Below are 15,075 nucleotides of genomic sequence, written 5' to 3' on the forward strand. Positions count from 1 at the left end.
TAAATAAATAACTGAAACTGAATTGTGTGTATATAAAAAAATATTTCATACATAACGCTTTTGGGTTCAAAAGAAGAATCTTTATTTTTAGCACAAACAGTTAAAATGCCAGGCAAATGCTCCATATTACCAAAAACTAACACTCAAACTAATAAAAACTAAAATAAAACTAAGCATTTACAAAAAAACAAAAACTAATTAAAAAAAACGAGCAAACCCACTCTAAAAACTACTTATAATCTTGATCTGGACAATGTGTAAACCCACTAACCCTGTTCGTTTACGGGCAAAATAAAACAATGTTTATCACGCTAAATCCAATTTAGGTCACTGATTCAGATCAAAAGCAATAACCCATCATCAATTCTCATAATCAGTATTGATCAAATCTCGTTCACAGCTGGTGAATTTGCTGCAACAGCTGCCTCTCCCTGTTTCTCTCCACGGAGCCAAAGCTATTTACTATTTGATTAAGCGAATAAAAAAATGTGTTGATTACAGCTGACCAGTGCACATAATCTGTTGCTTCTGGCTACTGCTTTATTTTTGCCATATTCTAGTAGCACTAATAAAGTTACTTGGCTGTCTGTCTCCATGCTTATTTAAGGTCAACTGATGAATCTTGTATGCACTGTATAAGAAAAGTCATTAAACGTCACAATGTGTCTCACAAACCGGTGAGTGCACACCAAGACAAAGGACAATGTATTTTAAACCCATGGAGACGTTTTGACATGTTCACAATGTTACAATGGACTGTGTCTGGTCTGACCACTACCGCATCCTCCACTGTGAATAAAATGGGATTTTGATGCCATTTAATGTTGTAATCTAATAATAATAATCTAGTGTGACTGGACCGTAAGAGCCACACTTCTCACTGTAACCGTGTTACACTGATGTGAAAGCGTGGTGATGGTGTAACTGTACACTGATTCAAAATGGAGCCAACTCTCCCAAAGGACCCCGCGTGTTATACGTAGGAGTTTTTAAAGGCTCCACCTTGTATTTTGTTCCTTCAACTGTGTGTCATTATAATTTACTATCAGAATAATATATAAATACTGAAAATGAGTATCTATTAAATATCCCAATTAACTTCCAAATATGAACACTCAAACTGTGTTATTGAATATTGTACTGTTTTGGTACTGTAAACATTTTTGTTTTGAAGCAAATGTGACAAACTCAGAATAAAGAATGTGTGTGAATAAAAGTTCAATCAAAAATGTTGGATGCTGTAAATATTTAATGGTGCTTGTTTTTGGTGTTTGTTTATGCTTTTCATATATTATTTATTGCCTTGACATATATAATATATAGCTTTTTGTGAAGCTTTCAAATATTTGAATACACATTGTGAGTCCGGGATGTCTGACACATGAAGGTGGACAGCAATTTCATTTCATGGACAGACTGTTTCCGCGTTAGATAAACATCACTGAGGGACAGACGAGATTAAATATTATTTACTGCTGGGCAACAGCGGCACAGCCTCAACTTCAAAAAGTCAGACTTTTAAAAGAATCCACTGAATATTGTGATGTCAAATGCACAGAGCTTGAAAGAAGCCGTTACTACAGTGAGATAAGTGTCAGGAATCTGATCAGAGCAGCTCCACCAAGCTGTGAAAAAGTCTGGGTGCCACACACCCCGTCTGCAGAGATGCTAAATCACAACTTACTATTCACAGATGAACTGAGGCGCGAGACGCAGTGAAAGATGGAAATATTCTCTGATAATCTGTGCATGAAATATGAGAAAATTAAGAAAAGGATTTTGCGATCACAGGAAAGAAAGAGGTAAAACTCATAAAAGGAAAGCTGAGAATGCACGCGGTCACCGTCCTCTGTGCTACTGTGCTCATCATTGGACACAGGGATGATAATTAAATACTGTATCTTATCTTACCTCATACCTGCTCTCCTGTCTCTCTGCTCGGCTGTATCCTAACCCGCCAGTCAGCGGGGACAACAAAATAACCACAACTGCAGGAAAATCTCTTCATGCTTGGGGTCAGTGATGGGAGAGGAGATGTAGGATGAAAACAAATATCAGAAGGAAAGCTGGGAATGTGGGACAGAAGGTCCCGAAATGTCAGGTTACAGGGTCAAGTGATTCATCAGCTTTTTCTTCTCCTCCTTTTCTCTCCCCCTCTGCGGTATGATCTCCTCAATCATCACTGAGGTCTTCTAAATGCAATAGCCGATAGGCTTGAAGAACTCTGACCACTGTGTCGCAACAGGAGAAACTATTAACTGTTTCCTTGCACGTTGGTAAGACTAAAAAATCTGCACAAAGAGAAAGAAAGGAAAGAGAATGTTCGACGAAGCTGGAGCCACGAGGCGTTCAGCTTCAGCTATATGTCAGAGGCAGAACTGGGAAAGGAGCAAACGTAGTTATGTCACTGAATCAACTACTATCAATTAAGAACTACTCTGAATATGTAACTTTTGAATAAAAAAAAAAGAGGAGGTTTTTACTCATCTGATTAGGGAACTAATGAAACAAACCTCTTTCAGATGTAGCCCCGTGAGGCAACCGGATTTCTCAACAAGCCACAATGTTGTCAGAAAGATTTATATGGTCATCTAACACCATGAAAACATTTGCTGTCTCTACTTTATACATCGAGAGAAGCACATCTCCTGACAAGGTTTTTCTGTTGCTCAGCTGGTTCGGAAATATTCCTAATTTAATCAGTAACGTTCAGGAGTTTGGGGTCATTTGAAGACAGGATGATGGCTGGTGAGAGCATCGCCCAGTGAGTGTGTTCAGACTTTTGAAAAGGGAACAGAAAAAGATGAGCTTGCCCGTGAGTCCCTGCAGAATTCCAAGAGCAGAGCTGATTTATGGTCTCAATCTAAACTAATGCAGGGGTTGTTTTATCCGCTCCCACAGCCGTACAAGTGGGAATCACACTCCCATTAGAGGAAAAACTCATGATTAAACCACATGAAACAGATAATTATCTCCACTCTGGGCTGAGAGCAGAGTCTCAGTGAGACAACCTTTATTCATGTGCTATCGGTAGACTTCTCGCCCATCCTTTTTTTAGATTAATGTTACACTTCTTTATAAACTCTGAAGCATGAGCGTGAAGTACAAAGCCTACATTGCCAAAAAAAATATTTTTTTTTTAAAATGATGGCAGAGCCAGAGACGGAAATGATAAAAGGACCCAACGGATTATGTAAGTGACTTTGTTGATTTAATCAATCTAAGAGATATGTAACATATATTTTTAAAGCATTATTTAATTATTGGAGCTTGTATTTCTTGTTTATTTAAACACACAGCGTTTGTTCTTGATTACTGTACTGTGCCTTATTCCAAATTTAAAAAATACAATGAATTCATGTCAGAAGCAATTTATCTCTTTTAAGTTTTTTTATAGTGTGCCAATCATGTTTCAAACCTATCAACATAATCAATATTGAACAGAAACTTGACTAAATAAAATTTAAATCCCAAATCAAGATGAAATTGCACACGTGCAAGAAAATCATATGAAAACATGACACATTTTGTTCCATAAATCCTAAAATGTCTCACCACACAAAATTCTTTCTTTCTGCCACTAATTCTCACATAACGATAATAATAATGTTGTACTCACTCATCGTTTCCCAGGAAAGATGTCTCTGTCCACAAAACCTTCTTGGTTTTCACTGCAGTCAAGGGAACCTTGGCCGGAGGAGGTTTCTTCAGGTTCTGGTCCTCGAGCAGTTTACAGCCGCTTAGAGCCGTCACTGGAGTTAGGATTTGGTCCGAGCTGACTGATGTGAGGTCAGTGCTGAGGTCAAACGATGTCCAAGAGGAATCAGAGGAGACCGACGGGCTGGTGTCCACCTTATCCACGAGAAATCTCTCTTCAAGGTCCATGGTGTGAGGATGGAGAGTACAGAATGGGATGATGGAAGCTAGAGACACAAACAAACGAGAAGATGGAGATGGGTGTCAAAGAGAAAAAAAGCAAATCAAGAGATTTGAATGTGAGGATGAACAGTGAGGCGAATGTGTCAAAAGGCAAAAGCTTAGATTACAAGAGCAAGAGGAGCAAAAAAACTGAAAGTGATGCATCTGCACACTCCTAGTGGCTAAAAGCTTCTCAATCTGTTCTCGTTTGTCCCACTGAAGTGCTGAAAAGTGAGGAGAGGAAGGGGAAAGATAACAAACCAATCTGGAAAGAAAAGAGATTGGGGATGGGAAGCCAGGGATTAAAGACAGTGAAACATGGAGCCTTGAGACTGGGATGGAAAGATACTGTAAATGTGCACCCACAGCAAAAAAAAAAACGCAGGGATGAACACAAACAAAAAGAAAGAGGGAGGAAGCAAATGAAAGGTGCGAGATGATAGCTCACATCATTGCTTCCCGTTTTTTCCTCTTGCTCCAAAATTGAATCATGTGGTAAATGGATAGAGACAGCACGGGGTGCGAAATCGATGTGAGATGCAAGGAAAGGCCTGAACTGGTGGCTTCTGTGGCTACATGATAGCAGCAGGTAAGAGAGTGCTGTCTTGGGTTGCACTGATAAGCGGTTCATTACAAGAAGTCTGACCCAATCCAAATACAATTATGGTTCACCACTAAAACCTATTAGCACGTTTATGTGGGGAGGGGGGGGCCCGGTTAGCAAACCTCCCATAGGAACAAAGGGGATAAACTGAGAGTGCTCCTTAATAGACAGTAAATATACATTATAGATGGAAGAAGCATTAAGTTTAAGTCTTAGATTTGTTGTTTTAGCAATGAAACAATTACCATATAAAATAGTTTTCAATCTTTTTTTTGTCCAATTTCATGCCATAAATTGATTCTGTAATAACAATGTCAATCAAGATTGATTTATTCAAGACATGCGGAAGCATTAAATATTAGTTAAATTCATAATTTTGCCACTCTCAAAGGAAAATATAACTTTTAAACGTTGCTGAAACAACAAGGCTTGGTGGCCTAATGCTTTTTGTTTATATGAATGGATAAATACATTAAACCATAGCAAAATAACAATTAAAGGAAGGTATTTAATTTCAGTTAGACGTTTGTTGGCATGCAAATTACCAAGTGTTTTCACTCTTTTAATTTTAACTTTAGACAAGAACATTAACGGCATCCATCATCTTTATGCTGCTTATCCTTTGAGGGTCGCAGCGAGACTGGAGCCAATTCCCGCTGACATTGGGAACGACGCCAGCCTATCACATTACACATTTAGACGTACAGGTAATTTACCCGCTCCAATCAACCTTAACCACAGTCTGCCGGGAGGAAGGCCTCAGCTGAAGTGGGATTTGAACCTGGGATGTGAAAAAGTTCCCAAAATGTCAGACTATTTGTAAAACTGACATATGATTTTATTATACGATGGCCGGGAACTCAATTTACCAATACAAGTCATCTGTTTGTGTTGATCACAGAGCTCTCAGAGGACATAAAGGCTTCAAGAAAATTCACAACAGCCTGTGGGAGTACCTTGGGTGGACTCACATATGACAGCAAAATCTATGATCTCAAACTCTTTAACAACAATAATCGTTAAAAATCATTTATATTCTAGACTTGAAAACCATAGGGAGAAGTCCAAGGCACTTGGGCATTGTTATGTAGACCTGAAAACAGACATCACGCTTTCACCAGGGAGCCATGTCTTATCCACCATTTTAGTTGTTTAAAAGAAAGTTACCTATGTGTTTGACCTGCGATGGACTGGCGACCTGCCCCGGGTGTTGCCCCGCCTTTCGTCCTGTCAGCTGGGATTAGTTCCAGTCGCTCCCCGACGCTCATGTGGAGGATAAAGCAGTCTCCAATTAGCACTATAGCTAAACCCAGTCAAAGTGCTGAATTTTCAATCATTTGGAATCAAACATGTACAAAATTTGCACAACTTTCTCTGCCAACAAGATGCCTGATAATATAAGACTCACTTTCCTGACAAGGGTGCAGAGATAAGATCAAGACTTCAACTTGTCCAACAGTGGCACCATCACACCAGCAGTGATAAATCTGTCCCGTCACTCCGGCTGTTACTCTGGCAGCTTTTATTACCTCTGATTAAATGGTGTCACAGCAGCGTTAAATGTTTATACAAACAAGGCTCGCTCAAATACTTATGGATTGCTTTCAAGGAGTTGAATGACAATCAGAGGAGGGGTTGTTACGCAAGGTCAAAGTGACTTGATTAACATTCAGTGTAGACTGTAGGAGAGTGCACGCAAACACAAAGGTAAACTGACAGGTTTTAGAAAGAAAAAAAAATCTTTATTTAGATATCATCTCCATGAAGATGGAAAAGGAAATAGTGTTTTACCAAACAAAGGGAAACACAGACAAACTATGTGCATAAAGGTTCAATATTTACATGACAATGTATCGACAAATGTTACATTATGCTGTGTGATGTGAGGTCTATTTTGATCCTTGTCAAGTTATAACCAGATTAATGTGCACGCAACAACAGCTGCTTTGTATTTACATTTTCACAACATGACATACCAGAGCAAGAACTGTTCACAAGAACTGTTAACATGTACAGTAAAATAACCACTTTTGTGATTGTTTGGTATTCTTGAAACTACAAATACCAACAACCTCAAGTTTGTCATTTTAGTTTTTCAACTTTCTGTCAGAGGAAACAACAGTGAGAGGAAAAAGGAGAAGAAAAAGATAGGACAGTCCATCATGGAAAACTGAAAACATCCCACTTCCAAAGCAGCAAAGCATCTCCAAGGTAGGAAGAGAGATTCCCACTGTGGCTTTAGAGGAATCATCTACTGAAGAAGCATTGGAAGCATAGCAGAATATGATCTCCAAGAGAGAACCCAGAACAACAGGGTTTTTCAAACCGTCTTCTCCAGCATCTGGCATCTATGAAAAAAACCAAAATATTCCCAAAACTGTAGCCTCAGAAAGCATTAAAGTCCCAGCAGAGAGGAGAAGGCTGCGCTGACTGTTTCTGGTGCCACATCTGTGTGGACCTCTACCAAAAATGAGGCTGCAGGCCAGGTAACAAAGGCAGGCGACAAGGAGATGGAAAAGGGCTCAGATGTAGCCATCTGCTAAGAGTTAAAGAAGCAGTGCATTTGATTCGCAGGGGAAGCTTCACATGCACAGGAAAGTACCTGAAGTAGACAAGTTAGTGGCACAGTAGGAGCAAATTCTTCTGCAAGGCAACAGGAGGAGAAGCTAATGTTAGTGCCAGAGAAGAGGGAAGGGAGATCCAAGAGCAAAAAAGCCCAACTCCAGAGAAAGCTGCTCATATCCATCTGCAGGTCAGTGTCGACTATCTGTAATGGAAGGTAAAGGAAACACAATGGCCAATGTCTCATTCAGAAAACGGGCCTTGGCTGTTTCATGCTGTAGTGGGCCTCGGATGCTGACACATATGCCGACTCAGGAAAAAAGTCCTCATGGAACTCTGCCAGAAACCTAAGAGAGAGAGAGAGAGAGAGAGAGGGGATGGGAAGGAAGGGAGGAGTGCAAAGAGAGGGAGATCTGGTGTTCAACACTGTTCTGTTCACAATAAATATTCAACATAAGCCGTGTGTGCAATGACAAAGTGCACTAACACGTTAGGATTACACGAAGCAACAAGCAACGGCAGCAAAGTCCCAACACAGTTCACGGCTCCCAAGATATCTTAGGCTCATTCCACATAAATCCCAGACCCTTTGGCCTCTGCCTGTGGATATATACGTTCGAGACAAAGCTCCTCATCCATATACCAATAACTATGACAGAAGGAATGAGAACATGAGAACAACGGCCCAAGCATCAGAAAGGGAAAGAGTGAAAAAATCCCACCCTCCTCCTCCTCCTATCTAATCAGTAGCAGGGAAAACTAATCCGGAATCGTCTTAGTATCCGCTATTCAGGCAAATCCTCTAAATCTTGCCATCTCATCTTAGCTCCACTGGCCTTCCTAATCTCAATGCAAACAAATTATCCTCATCAGAGGAGAAACGAGAAAACTTGAAGGGACAATAAAGAAAAAAAATTAATGTTAGAAACCGTTACAGTAACGGTATGCGAGAGCTGAAATTAAGTAAATTTAGGTTAATTGAGCGAAGCCATCACTACGGCCTAAAAGGCTTATTCTAAAAGATTCATTACAAGGCACTAAACAGATTTCAATATGTAATTATTAATCAGAAAATCATTTATTTGGCTCTTTGGAGCCAGAAAATTCCGGCTCGTGCTAATCTTCATTGCTGTTAGATCAGTAATAACGCAAGACAAGCCGCTTTAGGCATACACATTGTAAATCAGCACACACACACACACACACACAAGTACGTCCCACACTTAATCGTAATCATTCTTGCAGAGAAAGAGAGAGTGAGAGATCAACTGTGGCCAAATCCCAGAATGCTTTGCACTTCAGTTTCAGCGACATCAATCAGTTTCTGCATGCTCAGCACAATCTGCCATGAGGCTGAATTCAGAGAGAAAGGGACAAAAAAAAAAAAAAGCAGGAAGGTTTTCCCGAAAGACACCGGCATTTTAGTGTGTGTCCAGTGTCCTGCAGCGTCCAACATGCTGGCCATATTAATTAGTTCCGAGGGGGGAAAAGTAAAGAAAAAACAATGGAAATTATCTTCTCTTATACTACAAAATTAATGTTTTAAACATACGTGTGAATAGAGATGCAATGCAGTGCCACTGAAGTGAATTAGAACGCTTTCTATGACTGACACTGCATTTTATAGATTTATTTTACCAACATATTTCGCATTCTTTCTCTCTGTAGTTCTTTTTCATTCTTTCCTTTTTTCATACAGATAAGTCTTAAATCACTTTTTGCTGGTGCTGCCTTTTGCAGACTTTAATGATACCATTTCTTGTGCCACCAGGAACCACCAACACTGATGAAAACAGGGCTGAACAATTTTGAATAAATATCCAACTGCAACAGGAATTGCGATAGAATATGTGATATTAGAGGGAATGGAATTTTTTACGTCATCGTTATTCTCAGTTTCATAAGAAAAAAACTGTGATATTTCTGTGAGAAACAAAGATGTTCTCTTCAGTCTGTAGAATAAGATGTGTCTAGATCGAGACAATAAGTAATATAAAATTATATTTTGACACATTTTGGCTTTAACACATATTGCGCCACATTTGTCACAAGTTTTCATACTGCAGCCATGTCAGCTATTTTAAGATGCGGGTGGCACCAAGTACCAAGCCCTGATTTATCTTTATTTTTGGTTGAGTGGACGAAAACAGGCAGTTTTTTGTCTTTGTCTGTTCTTTTGCCTACTCCATGGTGCGTTCAGGCGTTGCTCTGTAGCACTCCTCTGTGGCAGGAGGCAGTACTGTGAGTGTTTGATTAAAGAATGAGAGGGCCTAAATCCCCAAGGTTTGGGACCAGCTGAACTGAAGATCGCTCGGGAGGATTTAAAGATTAGGCTCCCGTGTGTGGGTGTTGTGTAACACCCACTCATCTCCCTCCCTCCAACACATTCTCTTTCTCACTCCATCCCACCCTCATATTCTCACTTATTTGTATGTCTCTGGGTGATTTTGAGGCATGAATGATCATTTTTTAATACATTTACCAACCTTCATTTTTTTAATCTATTACTTGCACTTCAGCACATAAGCTTCTGACACGTATGTGCAGCCCAAACCTGGCAGTTAACGGCGAGTCTTAATGCTTAGCTGGGTCAAACCTCAGGTAATGAATCGTGCTGGGTATTAGCAAGGTGCAAATTCAATGATCTGTTAATTCATGTCAGCAATACATCTATTTAATGATTCATCCTCCACGGAAATTAAACATGATTACATAGTTTCTTTACAGCTGACAGCACTATCCGTTTTCCCAGACTGAGATTTAAATGTGATGCCTTAAGAGGGGAGAAAAGCATGCTTTTGGTTAAGTTTTTAATGGATGAAGTTGTTTTTAAAGTGCAGAATTCTACTTTATATTTTGCTTCACCATAAGCTGTTCTTTTAAGAGAGATAAATTGGGACTTTAATGCATTAAAATGATACCTTATCCATCTCTTCCTTGGTTTTAAAACAAACACTTATTGTAAATATTGCACTCACTGCTCTATAAACCTCGAATATAAAAGTAGTACTGTTGATTTTATGATACTGATCAATTACCTGAGAAAAAGTTCCAAATGCTTGACCAAGGCTCTGAGATTCCTCTCAGGGATCTGCATCTTTCCCAGGATCTCAGGAAGCTTCACTGGAAGAAGAAAAGACAGCAAACGAGACAATGCATGTAAGTAAAACAGCTAGACATCCACACACACCACAACCAGAGGTGGATTCATGGAAATAAGTGAAGCTATCATCTACCAAATAGCCGCAGGAGGTGCTGTGACCCATACAGGTAAGACGGTGGAGGAGGCTGGTCATTCATAGGGTAATTATCAGGAGTCAGTTTCCAGCTCAGCACCTGTTTGACAGAGGAAACGTTTTATTACGTAAAACACTTCCATATCATGTTGTAGTCCTTGAGAGTGGTTTTCTATTTTCTCTTTTCAGTGACCATACGTTCATCACCTCATTGAGCTCATTGTTTCTGCGGCTCTCCAGGCCATAGAATGGACCACTTCGCTCTTTGCTTGGTGTCAAAGGCAATGGGGAAGATGAGCCACTGTGCACTGGGGTTTCTGGACAGAGACAAACAGCAGACGGAGGAATACAATGGATGTATGATAGAGTTCATTGCTGCTTGCAAATAGCTAAAAAGAAACCACTAACAGAGAAAGATATTGTAACTTTGATAATTCTTTGGGGCCCTTGAGTGGGAGGATCAATGTGGAGGGGGAAAAGGGTAAGATACCACCATCTACTGGGCAAACCTGGTTACTACACAAACTGTTGCTGTACTGTGACTTCATGAAAAGCTGTTATTAAACAATTATCAGCATGATCAAAAAAAGGAAAAACATTGTCACATATATTTTATGTTTGCTTACTTCTGTCAAGGTTGAGGAAGAACTTGGGCTGGGACGAGACGTCGACCACACGCCGTTTCAGCAGGGGTGACGCTGTGGCACTGCCCCCACCTGAAACATTACATCCATGTTTTGGTTAACATCAGAGAGACCACAAGAAGTTCTCAACTGATAAGCACCAGGTGATTACCTCCACTGCTGCCTTCAGCTGGCCGGTCACCACCAGAAGTGTTCCTGGTGGAGCGTCTGAGTGACTGGGACTGGTACGAGATGCAGTCCATGTCAGGGTGGCGTCGGCGCTTTGGGGTGGGGGCTGGGGCAGTGGGGGTGGTGGCGGAGTTGTCACTCAACGCTGGCTGGCTGTCTGTGGACTGAGGAGTAGGAGGGTTGTGGCCCAATGGGCTCGGGCTGCGCTCTCGCTGGGCACTTCAGAAACATGAGAAGAAAAAAAAATGTAGTGTATCCCAACCAGGAAGCAGCGATTTATCTTGATTAATGGCAGCACACTTACTTGCTTGAGCAGGGGGAGCCCTCATTCATTGCCAGGAAGAGCCTGGTGGAGCTGACCTTTTTAAATTGGGCTTGTTCACAGGGATAAAGGAGGATCATGGGTAAGGTGAAGTCAAATGTGATCCTCAAGCCGTCAACCATTTCCTTACACAGCTCCTCGCTTAACACAAAGGAAAAGTAAGCACACAAGTATAAATAAGTAAAGAATTACCACTGTAAGTATATGAGGAGAGAAGGTGACAAATGACTTACCTCTTCTCTGGTGGGATGGGCTGTGGACTGCTGCTCTGTGTGGTGTTCTGCTGCCGCCGGTACCGTTCATTGGCCATGAAAGCTTTGTTGATGGCAAAGTGTTTGACGTAAGACTCCAGGATGTGCACAACGTTCATCTGACAGGGAACCATCACCAGCTAGGAAAAGAGAAGATGCTCAATTGTTTTCTTATGTTATCACAACTTCCAGAGACAACGGTCTCAAAAAAAAAATGTAATATGCATAATTTAAAAACTTATTCAATGTGAGATGCAAATTAGGTATAGCAATGCTTAATGCCTGCTGTATGCACCTTCTTTCTCTTGTTGATGTAAAAACAGTCATCCTCAAGTTTCTTCTTCAGAATATCAGGGATGCTGATGTCGATGTGGACAATCTTCTCCTCAGTCTCCCTTTTAATGTTCATGTCTGGTTCAACCCTCTGAAAACAGGAGATATGAACTTTCAGACCCACTTTTCAAGGCTTGCAAGTCGTCATACATGACTTTTTCACTAGCCAATCTGTGAAACACACTGGCTTTTTTAGACTAAAAACTGAACTAACTGAGCACATCACCATTTTGTTGATATCCTCAGAGAACGTGCTTTCTCCACTATTTGAAGAGTCAGGGTCAGAATCGTCGCCGTCACTGCTCCCTGAAGATGAAATCAAACCTGGAGACACAAAAACAGTGAAGGATTTATGTGATAGCTAGTGGACAGTGTGAGCAAAAAGGCAGATATAGAGTCCTCACATGCATCATCACTGTCATCCTCCTTGGGGAGAGTCTTGAGAGAAGATTTAGTGCCGGACTGACGACGACGCCTCTTCGACCATCCTTTTCTCTTCCTACCATGAAAACAGAGATGAAATATACACAGTTTTTATTAGATGTGTTTATTAATAAAACAGACGGGAGTAAGGTCAAATTCAACATTAGTGAATAGTGATATAATTTGAGTTTAAGGTGTAAAATGCATGTTAAGGGACAGAATTTAATCCACTGAAATGATATCACTATAGACGTAATATACACTGTTTTTATCAGATGTGTTTATTAATAGAACAAACGTGAGTATGGTCAAACTCAACAGTAGTCAATAGTGATAGAATTTGAGTTTAAGGTGTAAAATTAATGTTAAGTGAGAGCATTTAGCCTACTGAAATATTAAAAAAGTACATATAGCATTTTCATCATAAAATTATTGGGGAATGAGCTGGTATCGCATGCATGTTGTGACTATACTGTATATTTACTTTTAAGGCTAAATTACTGAACATTATATGAACTTACATGCGATCGAGAGCTTTGCGAGCCAGTTTACGCTGCAATGTACGGTTTTCCTCGGTGTCTCTTAGGACATGATCCTCCTTTGCCCAACGATCCCAGCTACAAAAAGAGAGAGAGAGCACAGTTTTAAAAAAAAAGACGTGTTTATTTGCAGTACATCACATAAGCGCCAGTTTAATCTCACCTTCTGTTCCAACCATTGAAGTGAATCAGGTACTTTGGGATTCTTCTTCCATGTTCATCTGTACCTATCAAGACATCAATGACCTGTAATGAGAACACACAACAATACATACAATCATATTCAAGGCTTGTGTTACAGGGAAATGTTGAGTCGAAATTCATAAACTATTAAGCCACTAGCATGGAATAAATAGATGTGACACAAACTTAACTTTAAGGTTGATTAATATGGCCAAAACGGATTTATTGAACTAGTTGATAGATTATAGTAATAGATTACATAAATTGAATCTTGCTTCAAGATGTGCCTATGATTGTGTGCTTCTGTAAGAGCAGAAAACAACAAACTCCTGTTTGAGGAACAAGTCACAAATCTGAGGGAAATGTACTGGATTTTATTGGATTGATACTAACAAACAACATAACAATTAAGCAGGCAAGTTCATAGTTAGCCCTTTACTGTACTGTAGCATTTCGACACGCATTTAGCTGCACGGAATGATTATAATAGAGACTTTTATTAACGCATAACTATCATTACTTTATAAAAAAAAATGCTAATTAGGCAAAAAAAATACCGGGAGCTTTCAATAACAATCCAACTCAATCATGTAGCTTAAATGCTAGCTACTGCAGTAGTATGCTAGCAATAATAACACTGTGGCTAGCTAGCCAACTAGCAGCTAAAACGACAATACGCACTTAAAATAATACTAAGAATCGATTGAAGTAGTAGGGGAGACGCTATGCTACCTTTTATTGACAGAATCCTAATGACATTAAATAGCTGGGAAACAATAACTGGTACATTATAGTGGTCTGGTTTAGTGGAGTTACTGGAGCAGAATTATTGAAGCGGTTGTTTAGTAAATAACGGCATTAAGCTTGAATGAAAGCCACATATTGTCTCATCATTGTCCTTGCATGTATAGGTAACAATAGCATCAGCATCATTGTACTTTGACATTAAATAACAGCCACGACGCTACACATGGTTCACGTTTAAGCTTATTACTATTGTGCTTGAACAATCGTACAAACCCGGAAACATACTAAAAACCCAGAACAATACGGTGTATGTTTTTCCAAGGCCATAGTTGGCTTAACAGTGGATTCGCACACATTTGTGAAACAACCCTGTTTGTCCAGTACAAATTAATATTTTATCCACAATCTTAACCGCCAAATGTCTCCATTAAGTGGCTGAATAAAACGTTACCTTAGCGTCGTACAACACTTTAGCCTTGGTTGGGTCTGGTTCAAAGCACAACACTCTTTCTCCTTTGTGAAAATGATATTTAATTCCCCGAGAATTCATTTGTTCATGGCGACGTGTGGGAGAGAAGTCATCGATCAGGACCCTATCAAATCCTTAACCCTTTCTTTTCCGTACACTTTTTGTGAGCCGTGAAGGGGTCGCCAACCAAACGATACCACACACGAAGGGATAGCTTCAGGTGCGTTCCATGACATCCCGTATTTTTTCTTTTTACGATAGGAGCCACTATCATACATGTATAGCACATCTTAATCGGCAAGTGCTTACACATTTGATTTATATAGGTATGTATAACTATACATGTAGAATACATTCTAATTTATATTCACATGTTTTTGACAGGAGAAAGTCACAACAAAATAAAGATTTTCTCAAACTCCCGGTAACATTGAAGGCAGCACAAAAACGCGAAAGTTGAGGGTGCAATTGATTCTTCACGGACACCGTACGAGTGTTGGAGTTCATATCTGTTACCAGCAGGTGTCATGATACTCTTCATTAGTATCTATGCAGCAATAATAAGAATTAAAAAACAACTCACCACACAATTTAGATTATATTGTTTTGAACGCAGAATATATCAATTATTTATTTTATTTTGCACAATAATATTTTATTGCATTGTTCAAAACAC

At 39.8% G+C, this 15,075-nt stretch overlaps 2 protein-coding genes across 3 annotated transcripts in view; both read right to left on the minus strand.

Moving 5' to 3' along the window:
- LOC131446397 (FERM and PDZ domain-containing protein 4-like) overlaps positions 1–6,142 on the minus strand; it is a 57,321-nt gene extending 51,179 nt beyond the window's left edge. Inside the window, exons 1-2 of the mRNA XM_058617591.1 lie at positions 5,690–6,142; positions 3,620–3,923 (exon numbers count right to left, since the gene is read on the minus strand). Of these exons, the coding sequence (XP_058473574.1) occupies positions 3,620–3,885 (266 nt within the window). The 5' untranslated portion in view covers positions 3,886–3,923; positions 5,690–6,142. The remainder of the gene's footprint in view (positions 1–3,619; positions 3,924–5,689) is intronic.
- Positions 6,143–6,242: 100 nt separating this feature from the next.
- Positions 6,243–14,609, minus strand: LOC131446415 (male-specific lethal 3 homolog). Of its 2 annotated transcripts, none has more exons than XM_058617620.1 (14): positions 14,382–14,609; positions 13,164–13,246; positions 12,983–13,078; positions 12,443–12,537; positions 12,265–12,362; positions 12,001–12,129; positions 11,688–11,845; positions 11,437–11,595; positions 11,116–11,351; positions 10,947–11,036; positions 10,528–10,637; positions 10,321–10,420; positions 10,123–10,207; positions 6,243–7,431 (listed from the first exon to the last, which is right to left on the minus strand). In XM_058617620.1, the coding sequence occupies exons 1-14, from the start codon at positions 14,478–14,480 to the stop codon at positions 7,332–7,334; spliced, it is 1,638 nt and encodes a 545-aa protein (XP_058473603.1). In that variant the 5' UTR covers positions 14,481–14,609; the 3' UTR covers positions 6,243–7,331. The 2 variants fall into 2 exon arrangements, with proteins under 2 accessions (XP_058473603.1, XP_058473613.1); XM_058617630.1 differs by having other exon boundaries at positions 13,164–13,227; positions 14,382–14,507.
- Between the last annotated feature and the right edge of the window lie 466 nt (positions 14,610–15,075).

Source organism: Solea solea, chromosome 2 (assembly GCF_958295425.1).
Source record: "Solea solea chromosome 2, fSolSol10.1, whole genome shotgun sequence".
NCBI lineage: Eukaryota > Metazoa > Chordata > Actinopteri > Pleuronectiformes > Soleidae > Solea > Solea solea.

Bases quoted from the DNA above. Each gene is read 5' to 3' on its own strand.
- LOC131446415 (XM_058617620.1), bottom strand. From the start codon at position 14,480: ATGAATTCTCGGGGAATTAAATATCATTTTCACAAAGGAGAAAGAGTG. The intron at 11,846-12,000 runs GTGCATACAGCA...CTCTTTTCCTAG, and splicing joins ACATCAACAAGAGAAAGAAG to CTGGTGATGGTTCCCTGTCA. The intron at 10,208-10,320 runs GTAGATGATAGC...TTCTTCTTCCAG, and splicing joins GCACCTCCTGCGGCTATTTG to TGAAGCTTCCTGAGATCCTG.